Here is a 19,769-nt window from a genome sequence, read left to right as displayed (position 1 = left end):
TCCAGGGTAACTATATCTCTGTAGATCAGTGTTTAGTCCAGGGTAACTATATCTCTGTGTTAGTCCAGGGTAACTATATCTCTGTGTTAGTCCAGGGTAACTATATCTCTGTAGATCAGTGTTTAGTCCAGGGTAACTATATCTCTGTGTTAGTCCAGGGTAACTATATCTCTGTGTTAGTCCAGGGTAACTATATCTCTGTAGATCAGTGTTTAGTCCAGGGTAACTATATCTCTGTGTTAGTCCAGGGTAACTATATCTATGTAGAACAGTGTTTAGTCCAGGGTAACTATATCTATGTAGATCAGTGTTTAGTCCAGGGTAACTATATCTCTGTAGATCAGTGTTTAGTCCAGGGTAACTATATCTCTGTAGATCAGTGTTTAGTCCAGGGTAACTATATCTCTGTAGATCAGTGTTTAGTCCAGGGTAACTATATCTCTGTGTTAGTCCAGGGTAACTATATCTCTGTGTTAGTCCAGGGTAACTATATCTCTGTGTTAGTCCAGGGTAACTATATCTCTGTGTTAGTCCAGGGTAACTATATCTCTGTAGATCAGTGTTTAGTCCAGGGTAACTATATCTCTGTAGATCAGTGTTTAGTCCAGGGTAACTATATCTCTGTGTTAGTCCAGGGTAACTATATCTCTGTAGATCAGTGTTTAGTCCAGGGTAACTATATCTCTGTAGATCAGTGTTTAGTCCAGGGTAACTATATCTCTGTGTTAGTCCAGGGTAACTATATCTATGTAGAACAGTGTTTAGTCCAGGGTAACTATATCTCTGTGTTAGTCCAGGGTAACTATATCTCTGTAGATCAGTGTTTAGTCCAGGGTAACTATATCTCTGTTGATCAGTGTTTAGTCCAGGGTAACTATATCTCTGTGTTAGTCCAGGGTAACTATATCTCTGTGTTAGTCCAGGGTAACTATATCTCTGTAGATCAGTGTTTAGTCCAGGGTAACTATATCTCTGTGTTAGTCCAGGGTAACTATATCTCTGTAGATCAGTGTTTAGTCCAGGGTAACTATATCTCTGTTGATCAGTGTTTAGTCCAGGGTAACTATATCTCTGTGTTAGTCCAGGGTAACTATATCTCTGTAGATCAGTGTTTAGTCCAGGGTAACTATATCTCTGTAGATCAGTGTTTAGTCCAGGGTAACTATATCTCTGTGTTAGTCCAGGGTAACTATATCTCTGTAGATCAGTGTTTAGTCCAGGGTAACTATATCTCTGTAGATCAGTGTTTAGTCCAGGGTAACTATATCTCTGTAGATCAGTGTTTAGTCCAGGGTAACTATATCTCTGTAGATCAGTGTTTAGTCCAGGGTAACTATATCTCTGTAGATCAGTGTTTAGTCCAGGGTAACTATATCTCTGTGTTAGTCCAGGGTAACTATATCTCTGTAGATCAGTGTTTAGTCCAGGGTAACTATATCTCTGTAGATCAGTGTTTAGTCCAGGGTAACTATATCTCTGTAGATCAGTGTTTAGTCCAGGGTAACTATATCTCTGTGTTAGTCCAGGGTAACTATATCTCTGTAGATCAGTGTTTAGTCCAGGGTAACTATATCTCTGTAGATCAGTGTTTAGTCCAGGGTAACTATATCTCTGTGTTAGTCCAGGGTAACTATATCTCTGTAGATCAGTGTTTAGTCCAGGGTAACTATATCTCTGTAGATCAGTGTTTAGTCCAGGGTAACTATATCTCTGTGTTAGTCCAGGTTAGTCCAGGGCTATATCTCTGTAGATCAGTGTTTAGTCCAGGGTAACTATATCTCTGTGTTAGTCCAGGGTAACTATATCTCTGTAGATCAGTGTTTAGTCCAGGGTAACTATATCTCTGTAGATCAGTGTTTAGTCCAGGGTAACTATATCTCTGTGTTAGTCCAGGGTAACTATATCTCTGTAGATCAGTGTTTAGTCCAGGGTAACTATATCTCTGTAGATCAGTGTTTAGTCCAGGGTAACTATATCTCTGTGTTAGTCCAGGGTAACTATATCTCTGTAGATCAGTGTTTAGTCCAGGGTAACTATATCTCTGTGTTAGTCCAGGGTAACTATATCTCTGTGTTAGTCCAGGGTAACTATATCTCTGTAGATCAGTGTTTAGTCCAGGGTAACTATATCTCTGTAGATCAGTGTTTAGTCCAGGGTAACTATATCTCTGTAGATCAGTGTTTAGTCCAGGGTAACTATATCTCTGTGTTAGTCCAGGGTAACTATATCTCTGTTAGTCCAGGGTAACTATATCTCTGTAGATCAGTGTTTAGTCCAGGGTAACTATATCTATGTAGATCAGTGTTTAGTCCAGGGTAACTATATCTCTGTAGATCAGTGTTTAGTCCAGGGTAACTATATCTCTGTGTTAGTCCAGGGTAACTATATCTCTGTAGATCAGTGTTTAGTCCAGGGTAACTATATCTCTGTAGATCAGTGTTTAGTCCAGGGTAACTATATCTCTGTGTTAGTCCAGGGTAACTATATCTCTGTAGATCAGTGTTTAGTCCAGGGTAACTATATCTCTGTGTTAGTCCAGGGTAACTATATCTCTGTAGATCAGTGTTTAGTCCAGGGTAACTATATCTCTGTAGATCAGTGTTTAGTCCAGGGTAACTATATCTCTGTAGATCAGTGTTTAGTCCAGGGTAACTATATCTCTGTGTTAGTCCAGGGTAACTATATCTCTGTAGATCAGTGTTTAGTCCAGGGTAACTATATCTCTGTAGATCAGTGTTTAGTCCAGGGTAACTATATCTCTGTGTTAGTCCAGGGTAACTATATCTCTGTGTTAGTCCAGGGTAACTATATCTCTGTAGATGTGTTTAGTCCAGGGTAACTATATCTCTGTGTTTAGTCCAGGGTAACTATATCTCTGTGTTAGTCCAGGGTAACTATATCTCTGTTTAGTCCAGGGTAACTATATCTCTGTAGATCAGTGTTTAGTGTAACTTAGTCCAGGGTAACTATATCTCTGTAGATCAGTGTTTAGTCCAGGGTAACTATATCTCTGTGTTTAGTCCAGGGTAACTATATCTCTGTAGATCAGTGTTTAGTCCAGGGTAACTATATCTCTGTGTTAGTCCAGGGTAACTATATCTCTGTAGATCAGTGTTTAGTCCAGGGTAACTATATCTCTGTGTTAGTCCAGGGTAACTATATCTCTGTGTTAGTCCAGGGTAACTATATCTCTGTGTTAGTCCAGGGTAACTATATCTCTGTAGATCAGTGTTTAGTCCAGGGTAACTATATCTCTGTAGATCAGTGTTTAGTCCAGGGTAACTATATCTCTGTAGATCAGTGTTTAGTCCAGGGTAACTATATCTCTGTGTTAGTCCAGGGTAACTATATCTCTGTGTTAGTCCAGGGTAACTATATCTCTGTAGATCAGTGTTTAGTCCAGGGTAACTATATCTCTGTAGATCAGTGTTTAGTCCAGGGTAACTATATCTCTGTGTTAGTCCAGGGTAACTATATCTCTGTAGATCAGTGTTTAGTCCAGGGTAACTATATCTCTGTAGATCAGTGTTTAGTCCAGGGTAACTATATCTCTGTGTTAGTCCAGGGTAACTATATCTCTGTGTTAGTCCAGGGTAACTATATCTCTGTAGATCAGTGTTTAGTCCAGGGTAACTATATCTCTGTAGATCAGTGTTTAGTCCAGGGTAACTATATCTCTGTGTTAGTCCAGGGTAACTATATCTCTGTGTTAGTCCAGGGTAACTATATCTCTGTAGATCAGTGTTTAGTCCAGGGTAACTATATCTCTGTAGATGTGTTTAGTCCAGGGTAACTATATCTCTGTGTTAGTCCAGGGTAACTATATCTCTGTCAGTGTTTAGTCCAGGGTAACTATATCTCTGTGTTAGTCCAGGGTAACTATATCTCTGTAGATCAGTGTTTAGTCCAGGGTAACTATATCTCTGTAGATCAGTGTTTAGTCCAGGGTAACTATATCTCTGTAGATCAGTGTTTAGTCCAGGGTAACTATATCTCTGTAGATCAGTGTTTAGTCCAGGGTAACTATATCTCTGTAGATCAGTGTTTAGTCCAGGGTAACTATATCTCTGTGTTAGTCCAGGGTAACTATATCTCTGTAGATCAGTGTTTAGTCCAGGGTAACTATATCTCTGTGTTAGTCCAGGGTAACTATATCTCTGTGTTAGTCCAGGGTAACTATATCTCTGTAGATCAGTGTTTAGTCCAGGGTAACTATATCTCTGTGTTAGTCCAGGGTAACTATATCTCTGTGTTAGTCCAGGGTAACTATATCTCTGTAGATCAGTGTTTAGTCCAGGGTAACTATATCTCTGTAGATCAGTGTTTAGTCCAGGGTAACTATATCTCTGTGTTAGTCCAGGGTAACTATATCTCTGTGTTAGTCCAGGGTAACTATATCTCTGTAGATCAGTGTTTAGTCCAGGGTAACTATATCTCTGTGTTAGTCCAGGGTAACTATATCTCTGTGTTAGTCCAGGGTAACTATATCTCTGTGTTAGTCCAGGGTAACTATATCTCTGTAGATCAGTGTTTAGTCCAGGGTAACTATATCTCTGTGTTAGTCCAGGGTAACTATATCTCTGTGTTAGTCCAGGGTAACTATATCTCTGTAGATCAGTGTTTAGTCCAGGGTAACTATATCTCTGTAGATCAGTGTTTAGTCCAGGGTAACTATATCTCTGTAGATCAGTGTTTAGTCCAGGGTAACTATATCTCTGTGTTAGTCCAGGGTAACTATATCTATGTAGATCAGTGTTTAGTCCAGGGTAACTATATCTCTGTGTTAGTCCAGGGTAACTATATCTCTGTAGATCAGTGTTTAGTCCAGGGTAACTATATCTCTGTGTTAGTCCAGGGTAACTATATCTATGTAGATCAGTGTTTAGTCCAGGGTAACTATATCTCTGTAGAACAGTGTTTAGTCCAGGGTAACTATATCTCTGTGTTAGTCCAGGGTAACTATATCTCTGTGTTAGTCCAGGGTAACTATATCTCTGTAGATCAGTGTTTAGTCCAGGGTAACTATATCTCTGTAGATCAGTGTTTAGTCCAGGGTAACTATATCTCTGTGTTAGTCCAGGGTAACTATATCTCTGTGTTAGTCCAGGGTAACTATATCTCTGTGTTAGTCCAGGGTAACTATATCTCTGTAGATCAGTGTTTAGTCCAGGGTAACTATATCTCTGTGTTAGTCCAGGGTAACTATATCTCTGTGTTAGTCCAGGGTAACTATATCTCTGTAGATCAGTGTTTAGTCCAGGGTAACTATATCTCTGTGTTAGTCCAGGGTAACTATATCTCTGTAGATCAGTGTTTAGTCCAGGGTAACTATATCTCTGTAGATCAGTGTTTAGTCCAGGGTAACTATATCTCTGTGTTAGTCCAGGGTAACTATATCTCTGTGTTTAGTCCAGGGTAACTATATCTCTGTAGATCAGTGTTTAGTCCAGGGTAACTATATCTCTGTGTTAGTCCAGGGTAATATATCTCTGTAGATCAGTGTTTAGTCCAGGGTAACTATATCTATGTAGATCAGTGTTTAGTCCAGGGTAACTATATCTCTGTGTTAGTCCAGGGTAACTATATCTCTGTGTTAGTCCAGGGTAACTATATCTCTGTAGATCAGTGTTTAGTCCAGGGTAACTATATCTCTGTGTTAGTCCAGGGTAACTATATCTCTGTAGATCAGTGTTTAGTCCAGGGTAACTATATCTCTGTAGATCAGTGTTTAGTCCAGGGTAACTATATCTCTGTGTTAGTCCAGGGTAACTATATCTAAGTCCAGGGTAACTATATCTCTGTAGATCAGTGTTTAGTCCAGGGTAACTATATCTCTGTGTTAGTCCAGGGTAACTATATCTGTAGATCAGTGTTTGTCCAGGGTAACTATATGTTTAGTCCAGGGTAACTATATCTCTAGATCAGTGTTTAGTCCAGGGTAACTATATCTCTGTAGATCAGTGTTTAGTCCAGGGTAACTATATCTCTGTGTTAGTCCAGGGTGTATATCTCTGTGTTAGTCCAGGGTAACTATATCTCTGTAGATCAGTGTTTAGTCCAGGGTAACTATATCTCTGTAGATCAGTGTTTAGTCCAGGGTAACTATATCTCTGTGTTAGTCCAGGGTAACTATATCTCTGTGTTAGTCCAGGGTAACTATATCTCTGTAGATCAGTGTTTAGTCCAGGGTAACTATATCTCTGTGTTAGTCCAGGGTAACTATATCTCTGTAGATCAGTGTTTAGTCCAGGGTAACTATATCTATGTAGATCAGTGTTTAGTCCAGGGTAACTATATCTCTGTAGATCAGTGTTTAGTCCAGGGTAACTATATCTCTGTGTTAGTCCAGGGTAACTATATCTCTGTGTTAGTCCAGGGTAACTATATCTCTAGATCAGTGATCAGTGTTTAGTCCAGGGTAACTATATCTCTGTGTTAGTCCAGGGTAACTATATCTCTGTGTTAGTCCAGGGTAACTATATCTCTGTAGATCAGTGTTTAGTCCAGGGTAACTATATCTCTGTAGATCAGTGTTTAGTCCAGGGTAACTATATCTCTGTGTTAGTCCAGGGTATATCTCTGTGTTAGTCCAGGGTAACTATATCTCTGTAGATCAGTGTTTAGTCCAGGGTAACTATATCTCTGTAGATCAGTGTTTAGTCCAGGGTAACTATATCTCTGTGTTAGTCCAGGGTAACTATATCTCTGTAGATCAGTGTTTAGTCCAGGGTAACTATATCTCTGTGTTAGTCCAGGGTAACTATATCTCTGTAGATCAGTGTTTAGTCCAGGGTAACTATATCTCTGTGTTAGTCCAGGGTAACTATATCTCTGTAGATCAGTGTTTAGTCCAGGGTAACTATATCTCTGTAGATCAGTGTTTAGTCCAGGGTAACTATATCTCTGTGTTAGTCCAGGGTAACTATATCTCTGTGTTAGTCCAGGGTAACTATATCTCTGTAGATCAGTGTTTAGTCCAGGGTAACTATATCTCTGTAGATCAGTGTTTAGTCCAGGGTAACTATATCTCTGTGTTAGTCCAGGGTAACTATATCTCTGTAGATCAGTGTTTAGTCCAGGGTAACTATATCTCTGTAGATCAGTGTTTAGTCCAGGGTAACTATATCTCTGTGTTAGTCCAGGGTAACTATATCTCTGTGTTAGTCCAGGGTAACTATATCTCTGTAGATCAGTGTTTAGTCCAGGGTAACTATATCTCTGTAGATCAGTGTTTAGTCCAGGGTAACTATATCTCTGTAGATCAGTGTTTAGTCCAGGGTAACTATATCTCTGTAGATCAGTGTTTAGTCCAGGGTAACTATATCTATGTAGATCAGTGTTTAGTCCAGGGTAACTATATCTCTGTAGATCAGTGTTTAGTCCAGGGTAACTATATCTCTGTGTTAGTCCAGGGTAACTATATCTCTGTAGATCAGTGTTTAGTCCAGGGTAACTATATCTCTGTAGATCAGTGTTTAGTCCAGGGTAACTATATCTCTGTGTTAGTCCAGGGTAACTATATCTCTGTGTTAGTCTATATCTCTGTAGATCAGTGTTTAGTCCAGGGTAACTATATCTCTGTAGATCAGTGTTTAGTCCAGGGTAACTATATCTCTGTGTTAGTCCAGGGTAACTATATCTCTGTAGATCAGTGTTTAGTCCAGGGTAACTATATCTCTGTAGATCAGTGTTTAGTCCAGGGTAACTATATCTCTGTGTTAGTCCAGGGTAACTATATCTCTGTAGATCAGTGTTTAGTCCAGGGTAACTATATCTCTGTAGATCAGTGTTTAGTCCAGGGTAACTATATCTCTGTGTTAGTCCAGGGTAACTATATCTCTGTAGATCAGTGTTTAGTCCAGGGTAACTATATCTCTGTGTTAGTCCAGGGTAACTATATCTCTGTAGATCAGTGTTTAGTCCAGGGTAACTATATCTCTGTGTTAGTCCAGGGTAACTATATCTATGTAGATCAGTGTTTAGTCCAGGGTAACTATATCTCTGTGTTAGTCCAGGGTAACTATATCTCTGTGTTAGTCCAGGGTAACTATATCTCTGTAGATCAGTGTTTAGTCCAGGGTAACTATATCTCTGTAGATCAGTGTTTAGTCCAGGGTAACTATATCTCTGTAGATCAGTGTTTAGTCCAGGGTAACTATATCTCTGTAGATCAGTGTTTAGTCCAGGGTAACTATATCTCTGTAGATCAGTGTTTAGTCCAGGGTAACTATATCTCTGTGTTAGTCCAGGGTAACTATATCTCTGTAGATCAGTGTTTAGTCCAGGGGGTGTTTAGTCCAGGGTAACTATATCTCTGTGTTAGTCCAGGGTCTATATCTCTGTGTTAGTCCAGGGTAACTATATCTCTGTAGATCAGTGTTTAGTCCAGGGTAACTATATCTGTGTTAGTCCAGGGTAACTATATCTCTGTAGATCAGTGTTTAGTCCAGGGTAACTATATCTCTGTAGATCAGTGTTTAGTCCAGGGTAACTATATCTCTGTGTTAGTCCAGGGTCTATATCTCTGTGTTAGTCCAGGGTAACTATATCTCTGTAGATCAGTGTTTAGTCCAGGGTAACTATATCTCTGTAGATCAGTGTTTAGTCCAGGGTAACTATATCTCTGTAGATCAGTGTTTAGTCCAGGGTAACTATATCTCTGTGTTAGTAACTATATCTCTGTGTTTAGTCCAGGGTAACTATATCTCTGTAGATCAGTGTTTAGTCCAGGGTAACTATATCTCTGTGTTAGTCCAGGGTAACTATATCTCTGTAGATCAGTGTTTAGTCCAGGGTAACTATATCTCTGTGTTAGTCCAGGGTAACTATATCTCTGTGTTAGTCCAGGGTAACTATATCTCTGTAGATCAGTGTTTAGTCCAGGGTAACTATATCTCTGTGTTAGTCCAGGGTAACTATATCTCTGTAGATCAGTGTTTAGTCCAGGGTAACTATATCTCTGTGTTAGTCCAGGGTAACTATATCTCTGTAGATCAGTGTTTAGTCCAGGGTAACTATATCTCTGTAGATCAGTGTTTAGTCCAGGGTAACTATATCTCTGTGTTAGTCCAGGGTAACTATATCTCTGTGTTAGTCCAGGGTAACTATATCTCTGTAGATCAGTGTTTAGTCCAGGGTAACTATATCTCTGTGTTAGTCCAGGGTAACTATATCTCTGTAGATCAGTGTTTAGTCCAGGGTAACTATATCTCTGTAGATCAGTGTTTAGTCCAGGGTAACTATATCTCTGTAGATCAGTGTTTAGTCCAGGGTAACTATATCTCTGTAGATCAGTGTTTAGTCCAGGGTAACTATATCTCTGATCAGTGTTTAGTCCAGGGTAACTATATCTCTGTGTTAGTCCAGGGTAACTATATCTCTGTGTTAGTCCAGGGTAACTATATCTCTGTAGATCAGTGTTTAGTCCAGGGTAACTATATCTCTGTGTTAGTCCAGGGTAACTATATCTCTGTGTTAGTCCAGGGTAACTATATCTCTGTAGATCAGTGTTTAGTCCAGGGTAACTATATCTCTGTGTTAGTCCAGGGTAACTATATCTCTGTGTTAGTCCAGGGTAACTATATCTCTGTAGATCAGTGTTTAGTCCAGGGTAACTATATCTCTGTAGATCAGTGTTTAGTCCAGGGTAACTATATCTCTGTGTTAGTCCAGGGTAACTATATCTCTGTAGATCAGTGTTTAGTCCAGGGTAACTATATCTCTGTGTTAGTCCAGGGTAACTATATCTCTGTAGATCAGTGTTTAGTCCAGGGTAACTATATCTCTGTGTTAGTCCAGGGTAACTATATCTATGTAGATCAGTGTTTAGTCCAGGGTAACTATATCTCTGTAGATCAGTGTTTAGTCCAGGGTAACTATATCTCTGTGTTAGTCCAGGGTAACTATATCTCTGTAGATCAGTGTTTAGTCCAGGGTAACTATATCTCTGTAGATCAGTGTTTAGTCCAGGGTAACTATATCTCTGTTGATCAGTGTTTAGTCCAGGGTAACTATATCTCTGTAGATCAGTGTTTAGTCCAGGGTAACTATATCTCTGTGTTAGTCCAGGGTAACTATATCTCTGTGTAGATCAGTGTTTAGTCCAGGGTAACTATATCTCTGAGTTAGTCCAGGGTAACTATATCTCTGTGTTAGTCCAGGGTAACTATATCTCTGTGTTAGTCCAGGGTATATCTCTGTGTTAGTCCAGGGTAACTATATCTCTGTGTTAGTCCAGGGTAACTATATCTCTGTGTTAGTCCAGGGTAACTATATCTCTGTGTTAGTCCAGGGTAACTATATCTCTGTGTTAGTCCAGGGTAACTATATCTCTGTAGATCAGTGTTTAGTCCAGGGTAACTATATCTCTGTTGATCAGTGTTTAGTCCAGGGTAACTATATCTCTGTGTTAGTCCAGGGTAACTATATCTCTGTAGATCAGTGTTTAGTCCAGGGTAACTATATCTCTGTGTTAGTCCAGGGTAACTATATCTCTGTAGATCAGTGTTTAGTCCAGGGTAACTATATCTCTGTAGATCAGTGTTTAGTCCAGGGTAACTATATCTCTGTAGATCAGTGTTTAGTCCAGGGTAACTATATCTCTGTGTTAGTCCAGGGTAACTATATCTCTGTAGATCAGTGTTTAGTCCAGGGTAACTATATCTCTGTAGATCAGTGTTTAGTCCAGGGTAACTATATCTCTGTGTTAGTCCAGGGTAACTATATCTCTGTAGATCAGTGTTTAGTCCAGGGTAACTATATCTCTGTGTTAGTCCAGGGTAACTATATCTCTGTGTTAGTCCAGGGTAACTACATCTCTGTAGATCAGTGTTTAGTCCAGGGTAACTATATCTCTGTAGATCAGTGTTAAGTCCAGGGTAACTATATCTCTGTGTTAGTCCAGGGTAACTATATCTCTGTGTTAGTCCAGGGTAACTATATCTATGTAGATCAGTGTTTAGTCCAGGGTAACTATATCTCTGTGTTAGTCCAGGGTAACTATATCTCTGTAGATCAGTGTTTAGTCCAGGGTAACTATATCTCTGTGTTTAGTCCAGGGTAACTATATCTCTGTGTTAGTCCAGGGTAACTATATCTCTGTGTTAGTCCAGGGTAACTATATCTCTGTAGATCAGTGTTTAGTCCAGGGTAACTATATCTATGTAGATCAGTGTTTAGTCCAGGGTAACTATATCTCTGTAGATCAGTGTTTAGTCCAGGGTAACTATATCTCTGTAGATCAGTGTTTAGTCCAGGGTAACTATATCTCTGTAGATCAGTGTTTAGTCCAGGGTAACTATATCTCTGTAGATCAGTGTTTAGTCCAGGGTAACTATATCTCTGTGTTAGTCCAGGGTAACTATATCTCTGTAGATCAGTGTTTAGTCCAGGGTAACTATATCTCTGTAGATCAGTGTTTAGTCCAGGGTAACTATATCTCTGTGTTAGTCCAGGGTAACTATATCTCTGTTGATCAGTGTTTAGTCCAGGGTAACTATATCTCTGTAGATCAGTGTTTAGTCCAGGGTAACTATATCTCTGTGTTAGTCCAGGGTAACTATATCTCTGTAGATCAGTGTTTAGTCCAGGGTAACTATATCTCTGTAGATCAGTGTTTAGTCCAGGGTAACTATATCTCTGTGTTAGTCCAGGGTAACTATATCTCTGTAGATCAGTGTTTAGTCCAGGGTAACTATATCTCTGTGTTAGTCCAGGGTAACTATATCTCTGTAGATCAGTGTTTAGTCCAGGGTAACTATATCTCTGTGTTAGTCCAGGGTAACTATATCTCTGTGTTAGTCCAGGGTAACTATATCTCTGTGTTAGTCCAGGGTAACTATATCTCTGTGTTAGTCCAGGGTAACTATATCTCTGTGTTAGTCCAGGGTAACTATATCTCTGTGTTAGTCCAGGGTAACTATATCTCTGTAGATCAGTGTTTAGTCCAGGGTAACTATATCTCTGTGTTAGTCCAGGGTAACTATATCTCTGTGTTAGTCCAGGGTAACTATATCTCTGTAGATCAGTGTTTAGTCCAGGGTAACTATATCTCTGTGTTAGTCCAGGGTAACTATATCTCTGTAGATCAGTGTTTAGTCCAGGGTAACTATATCTCTGTGTTAGTCCAGGGTAACTATATCTCTGTGTTAGTCCAGGGTTACCTGGCAGAAGGTCTTCAACCTCAGGTGTGAGGGAGGGGTGCAGATCCATGATATCCATATCCTGCATCCTGGCACCTGTTGACCAAATCACATTGGATCAGCATATACTACATCTATTGTACGCAGCGATCACGTGCCTAGGAACCAGATTTATGCTGTTAACACTGATGTGGGTTCGCCCTAGGAGGAAGTCCACCGTGTGCAGCTCACCCTGCACTAACGTAAATAACATGAGAATGTCTACTTCTGATAAGTTTCCCAGTAAAGCAATGAAAACAAGCAAGCATCACAGAAAAGTGCTCAAAAATAGCCAACGTTAACATACGTAGCTTTAAGAAACAAGGTTCATGAAATTAATAACTGGCTAGTAACAGATGACATTAATATTCTGACTATATCTGAAACTCTACTTAGACAATACCTTTAATGATACAGTGGTGGCAATACAAGGTTATAACATCTACAGAAAAGACAGGAATGCCAAAGGTGGAGGTGTGGCTGTTTATATTCAAAACCACATTCCTGTAAAGATTAGAGAGGATCTCATGTTAAATACTGTTGATGTAATAATGGCTACAGGTTCATCTGCCTCGCCTAAAGCCCATTCTGGTGGGAAGCTGCTATAGACCACCAAGTGCTAACAGTCAGTATCTGGATAACGTGTGTGAAATGCTTGATAATATATGTGATGAGACCTACAGTACCAGTCAACAGTTTGGACAGCCTCTCTCAGCCTACACATTCCAGGGTTCTTCTTTATTTTTTAAACTATTTTCTACACTGTAGAATAATAGTGAAGACATCAAAACTATGAAATAACACATATGGAATCATGTAGTAACCAAAAAAAGTGTTTAAAAAAAATTATAATATATTTGAGATTCTTCAAAATAGCCACCCTTTGCCTTGATGACAGCTTTACACCTTCTTGGCATCCTCTCAACTTAGGAAAACCAGTTCCAAAGGCTGGGCCTAATATAGTGACGAGGTCATACAATATGTTTTGTAGTGATTCATATGTTGTTGATGTAAAGAATAGTTGTTGGTCTGTGGTGTGTAATGAGGAGCAACCAGACGCTGCTGCTCTGTGGTGTGTAATGAGGAGCAACCAGACGCTGTTGGTCAGTGGTGTGTAATGAGGAGCAACCAGACGCTGCTGCTCTGTGGTGTGTAATGAGGAGCAACCAGACGCTGCTGGTCTGTGGTGTGTAATGAGGAGCAACCAGACGCTGCTGGTCTGTGGTGTGTAATGAGGAGCAACCAGACGCTGCTAGTCTGTGGTGTGTAATGAGGAACAACCAGACGCTGCTGGTCTGTGGTGCGTAATGAGGAGCAACCCAGACGCTGCTGGTCTGTGGTGTGTAATGAGGAGCAACCAGACGCTGCTGGTCTGTGGTGTGTAATGAGAAGCAACCCAGACGCTGCTGGTCTGTGGTGTGTAATGAGGAGCAACCAGACGCTGCTAGTCTGTGGTGTGTAATGAGGAGCAACCCAGACGCTGCTGGTCTGTGGTGTGTAATGAGGAGCAACCAGACGCTGCTGGTCTGTGGTGTGTAATGAGAAGCAACCCAGACGTTGCTGGTCCGTGGTGTGTAATGAGAAGCAACCCAGACGTTTCTGGTCCGTGGTGTGTAATGAGGAGCAACCCAGACGCTGCTGGTCTGTGGTGTGTAATGAGAAGCAACCCAGACGCTGCACTTGACACATTTATGAAATTGCTTTAATCCCAGTTACTAATAGACACACACCTGTTAAGAACTTGTAAAATAAAAAACTGTTAAAATCCCCTGTGGATTGATGAGGAATTGAAAAATAGTTTGAAGGGATGAGGCAAAAGGAATGGAAAATAAGTGTGGCTGCACAACGGATTGGCAAACGTACCGCAAGTTGAGAAATCATGTGACTTAACTGAATTAAAAAGAAGAAGAAACTATGAAACAAAGGTCAATTACATAAATAATGGTAAATAAGGCAAACTCAGCTCCGTCAGTCATTGAATCAGATGGCTCATTCATTATAAAACCCACTGATATTGCCAACTACCTCAAGGATATTTTTTAATTGGCAAGGTAAGCAAACTTAGGCATGCCACGCCAGCAACAAACGCTGACACGACACATCGATTGTATATCTGACCATATTATGACCGACAAGAAGTGTACTTTTGAGTTCCGTAAAGTCAGTGTGAAAGAGGTGAACAAAGTATTGACAACAAGGACAAGCCACCGAGGGTCTGACAATCTGGATGGAAAATGACTGAGGACGATATTGACACTCCCATTTGCCACATCTTCAATTTAAGCCTACTTGAAAGTGTGTGCCCTCTCAGGCCTGAAGGGAAGCTAAAGTCATTCCACTACCTAAGAATAGTAAAGCACCTTTTACTGGCTCAAATAGCTGACCAATCAGCCCCTGTTACCAATTGTGTTTGACCAAATAAACTCATCAAAAAAAAGAAACGTCCTCTCACTGTCAACTGTGTTTATTTTCAGCAGACTTAATATGTGTAAATATTTGTATGAACATAAGATTCAACAACTGACACATAAACTGAACACGTTCCACAGACATGTGACTAGCAGAAATGGAGTAATATGTCCCTGAACAAAGGGGGGTCAAAATCAAAAGTAACAGTCAGTATCTGGTGTGGCCACCAGCTGCATTAAGTACTGCAGTGCATCTCCTCCTCATGGATTGCAACAGATTTGCCAGTTCTTGATGTGAGATGTTACCCCACTCTTCCACCAAGGCACCTGCAAGTTCCCGGACATTTTTGGGGGGGGGAATGGCCCTCGCCCTCACCCTCCGATCCAACAGTTCCCAGATGTGCTTAATCGGATTGAGATCCGGGCTCTTCGCTGGCCATGGCAGAACACTGACTTTCCTGTCTTACAGGAAATCACGCACAGAACGAGCAGTATGGCTGGTGGCATTGTCATGCTAGAGGGTCATGTCAGGATGAGCCTGCAGGAAGGATACCACATGAGGGAGGAGGATTTCTTCCCTGTAACGCACATCGTTGAGATTGCCTGCAATGACAACAAGCTCAGTCCGATGATGCTGTGACACACCACCCCAGACCATGACGGACCCTCCAACTCCAAATCGATCCCGCTCCAGAGTACAGGCCTCGGTGTAACGCTCATTCCTTTGACAATAAACGCGAATCCGACCATCACCGCTGGTGAGGCAAAACCCTGACTCGTCAGTGAAGAGCACTTTTTTGCCAGTCCTGTCTGGTCCAGCGACGGTGGGTTTGTGCCCATAGGCGATGTTGTTGCCGGTGATGTCTGGTGAGAACCTGCCTTACAACAGGCCTAGAAACCCTCAGTCCAGCCTCTCTCAGCCTATTGCAGACAGACTGAGCACTGATGGACAGTTGTTGTTGCCATCCTGTACCTATCCCGCAGGTGTGATGTTCGAATGTACCGATCCTGTGCAGGTGTTGTTTCAAGTGGTCTGCCACTGCAAGGACGATCAGCTGTCTGTCCTGTCTCCCTGTAGCGCTGTCTTAGGCATCTCACAGTACGGGCATTGCAATTTATTGCCCTGGCCACATCTGCAGTCCTCACGCCTCCTTGCAGCCTAAAGCACATTCACGCAGATGAGCATCTTTCTTTGGGTGTTTTTCAGAGTCAGTACAAAGGCCTCTTTAGTGTCATAAGTTTTTATAACTCTGACCATCTTCCATAACTACCGTCTGTAAGCTGTTAGTGTCTTAATGACCGTTCCACAGGTGCATGTTCATTAATTGTTTATGGTTCATTGAACAAGCATTGGGAAACCGTGTTTAAACCCTTTACAATGCAGATCTGTGAAGTTATTTCGATTTGTACGATATTATCTTTGAAAGACAGGATCCTGAGAAACAATGCTAAATAACAGACGATGGGGAGGTTCACAGTACTACATAGAGACATGACTACATGGAACTCTATTCCACAGTACTACATAGAGACATGACTACATGGAACTCTATTCCACAGTACTACGTAGAGCCATGACTACATGGAACTCTATTCCACAGTACTACATAGAGTCATGACTACATGGAACTCTATTTCACAGTACTACATAGAGACATGACTACATGGAACTCTATTCCACAGTACTACATAGAGACATGACTACATGGAACACTATTCCACAGTACTACATAGAGACATGACTACATGGAACACTATTCCACAGTACTACATAGAGACATGACTACATGGAACTCTATTCCACAGTACTACATAGAGACATGACTACATGGAACTCTATTCCACAGTACTACATAGAGCCATGACTACATGGAACACTATTCCACAGTACTACATAGAGACATGACTACATGGAACTCTATTCCACAGTACTACATAGAGCCATGACTACATGGAACTCTATTCCACAGTACCACATAGAGCCATGACTACATGGAACTCTATTCCACAGTACTACATAGAGACATGACTACATGGAACTCTATTCCACAGTACTACATAGAGACATGACTACATGGAACTCTATTCCACAGTACTACATAGAGCCATGACTACATGGAACTCTATTCCACAGTACTACATAGAGACATGACTACATGGAACTCTATTCCACAGTACTACATAGAGACATGACTACATGGAACTCTATTCCACAGTACTACATAGAGACATGACTACATGGAACTCTATTCCACAGTACTACATAGAGCCATGACTACATGGAACTCTATTCCACAGTACCACATAGAGCCATGACTACATGGAACTCTATTCCACAGTACTACATAGAGACATGACTACATGGAACTCTATTCCACAGTACTACATAGAGACATGACTACATGGAACTCTATTCCACAGTACTACATAGAGCCATGACTACATGGAACTCTATTCCACAGTACTACATAGAGACATGACTACATGGAACTCTATTCCATAGTACTACATAGAGACATGACTACATGGAACTCTATTCCACAGTACTACATAGAGACATGACTACATGGAACTCTATTCCACAGTACTACATAGAGACATGACTACATGGAACTCTATTCCACAGTACTACATGGAGACATGACTACATGGACCTCTATTCCACAGTACTACATAGAGACATGACTACATGGAACTCTATTCCACAGTACTACATAGAGACATGACTACGTGGACCTCTATTTCACAGTACTACGTAGAGACATGACTACATGGAACTCTATTCCACAGGACTACATAGAGACATGACTACGTGGACCTCTATTCCACAGTACTACATAGAGACATGACTACGTGGACCTCTATTCCACAGTACTACATAGAGACATGACTACGTGGAACTCTATTCCACAGTACTACATAGAGCCATGACTACATGGAACTCTATTCCACAGTACTACATAGAGACATGACTACATGGAACTCTATTCCACAGTACTACATAGAGACATGACTACATGGAACTCTATTCCACAGTACTACATAGAACTCTATTCCACAGTACTACATAGAGACATGACTACATGGACCTCTATTCCACAGTACTACATAGAGACATGACTACATGGAACTCTATTCCACAGTACTACATAGAGCCACGACTACGTGGAACTCTATTCCACAGTACTACATAGAGACATGACTACATGGAACTCTATTCCACAGTACTACATAGAGCCCTGACTACATGGAACTCTATTCCACAGTACTACATAGAGACATGACTACATGGAACTCTATTCCACAGTACTACATAGAGACATGACTACATGGAACTCTATTCCACATTACTACATGGAGACATGACTACATGGAACTCTATTCCACAGTACTACATAGAGCCATGACTACATGGAACTCTATTCCACAGTACTACATAGAGCCATGACTACATGGAACTCTATTCCACAGTACTACATAGAGACATGACTACATGGACCTCTATTCCACAGTACTACGTGGAGCCATGACTACATGGAACTCTATTCCACAGTACTACATGGAGACATGACTACATGGAACTCTATTCCACAGTACTACATAGAGACATGACTACATGGACCTCTATTCCACAGTACTACGTGGAGCCATGACTACATGGAACTCTATTCCACAGTACTACGTGGAGCCATGACTACATGGAACTCTATTCCACAGTACTACGTAGAGCCATGACTACATGGAACTCTATTCCACAGTACTACATAGAGACATGACTACATGGACCTCTATTCCACAGTACTACATAGAGCCATGACTACATGGAACTCTATTCCACAGTACTACATGGAGACATGACTACATGGAACTCTATTCCACAGTACTACATGGAGACATGACTACATGGATCTCTATTCCACAGTACTACATAGAGACATGACTACATGGAGCTCTATTCCACAGTACTACATAGAGACATGACTACATGGAACTCTATTCCACAGTACTACATAGAGACATGACTACATGGAACTCTATTCCACAGTACTACATAGAGCCATGACTACATGGAACTCTATTCCACAGTACTACATAGAGCCATGACTACATGGAACTCTATTCCACAGTACTACATAGAGCCATGACTACATGGAACTCTATTCCACAGTACTACATAGAGACATGACTACATGGAACTCTATTCCACAGTACCACATAGAGACATGACTACATGGAACTCTATTCCACAGTACTACATAGAGCCATGACTACATGGAACTCTATTCCACAGTACTACATAGAGACATGACTACATGGAACTCTATTCCACAGTACTACATAGAGACATGACTACATGGAACTCTATTCCACAGTACTACATAGAGACATGACTACATGGACCTCTATTCCACAGTACTACGTGGAGCCATGACTACATGGAACTCTATTCCACAGTACTACGTGGAGCCATGACTACATGGAACTCTATTCCACAGTACTACGTAGAGCCATGACTACATGGAACTCTATTCCACAGTACTACATAGAGACATGACTACATGGACCTCTATTCCACAGTACTACATAGAGCCATGACTACATGGAACTCTATTCCACAGTACTACATGGAGACATGACTACATGGAACTCTATTCCACAGTACTACATGGAGACATGACTACATGGAGCTCTATTCCACAGTACTACATAGAGACATGACTACATGGAGCTCTATTCCACAGTACTACATAGAGACATGACTACATGGAACTCTATTCCACAGTACTACATAGAGACATGACTACATGGAACTCTATTCCACAGTACTACATAGAGACATGACTACATGGAACTCTATTCCACAGTACTACATAGAGACATGACTACATGGAACTCTATTCCACAGTACTACATAGAGACATGACTACATGGAACTCTATTCCACAGTACTACATAGAGCCATGACTACATGGAACTCTATTCCACAGTACTACATAGAGACATGACTACATGGAACTCTATTCCACAGTACTACATAGAGACATGACTACATGGAACTCTATTCCACAGTACTACATAGAGACATGACTACATGGAACTCTATTCCACAGTACTACATAGAGACATGACTACAAGGAACTCTATTCCACAGTACTACATAGAGACATGACTACGTGGAACT

General features: G+C 40.8%; 1 protein-coding gene across 1 annotated transcript in view; it reads right to left on the bottom strand.

Annotated features, from left to right (window-relative positions):
- LOC135537389 (MHC class II transactivator-like) overlaps positions 1-19,769 on the bottom strand; it is a 77,155-nt gene that overhangs the window by 41,051 nt on the left and 16,335 nt on the right. Inside the window, 1 exon segment of the mRNA XM_064963567.1 lies at positions 12,162-12,236. Within this exon segment, the coding sequence (XP_064819639.1) occupies positions 12,162-12,236 (75 nt within the window).

Source organism: Oncorhynchus masou, unplaced genomic scaffold (genome assembly GCF_036934945.1).
Source record: "Oncorhynchus masou masou isolate Uvic2021 unplaced genomic scaffold, UVic_Omas_1.1 unplaced_scaffold_761, whole genome shotgun sequence".
Lineage (NCBI taxonomy): Eukaryota > Metazoa > Chordata > Actinopteri > Salmoniformes > Salmonidae > Oncorhynchus > Oncorhynchus masou.
This window is presented reverse-complemented; position numbering and strand designations above follow the sequence as displayed.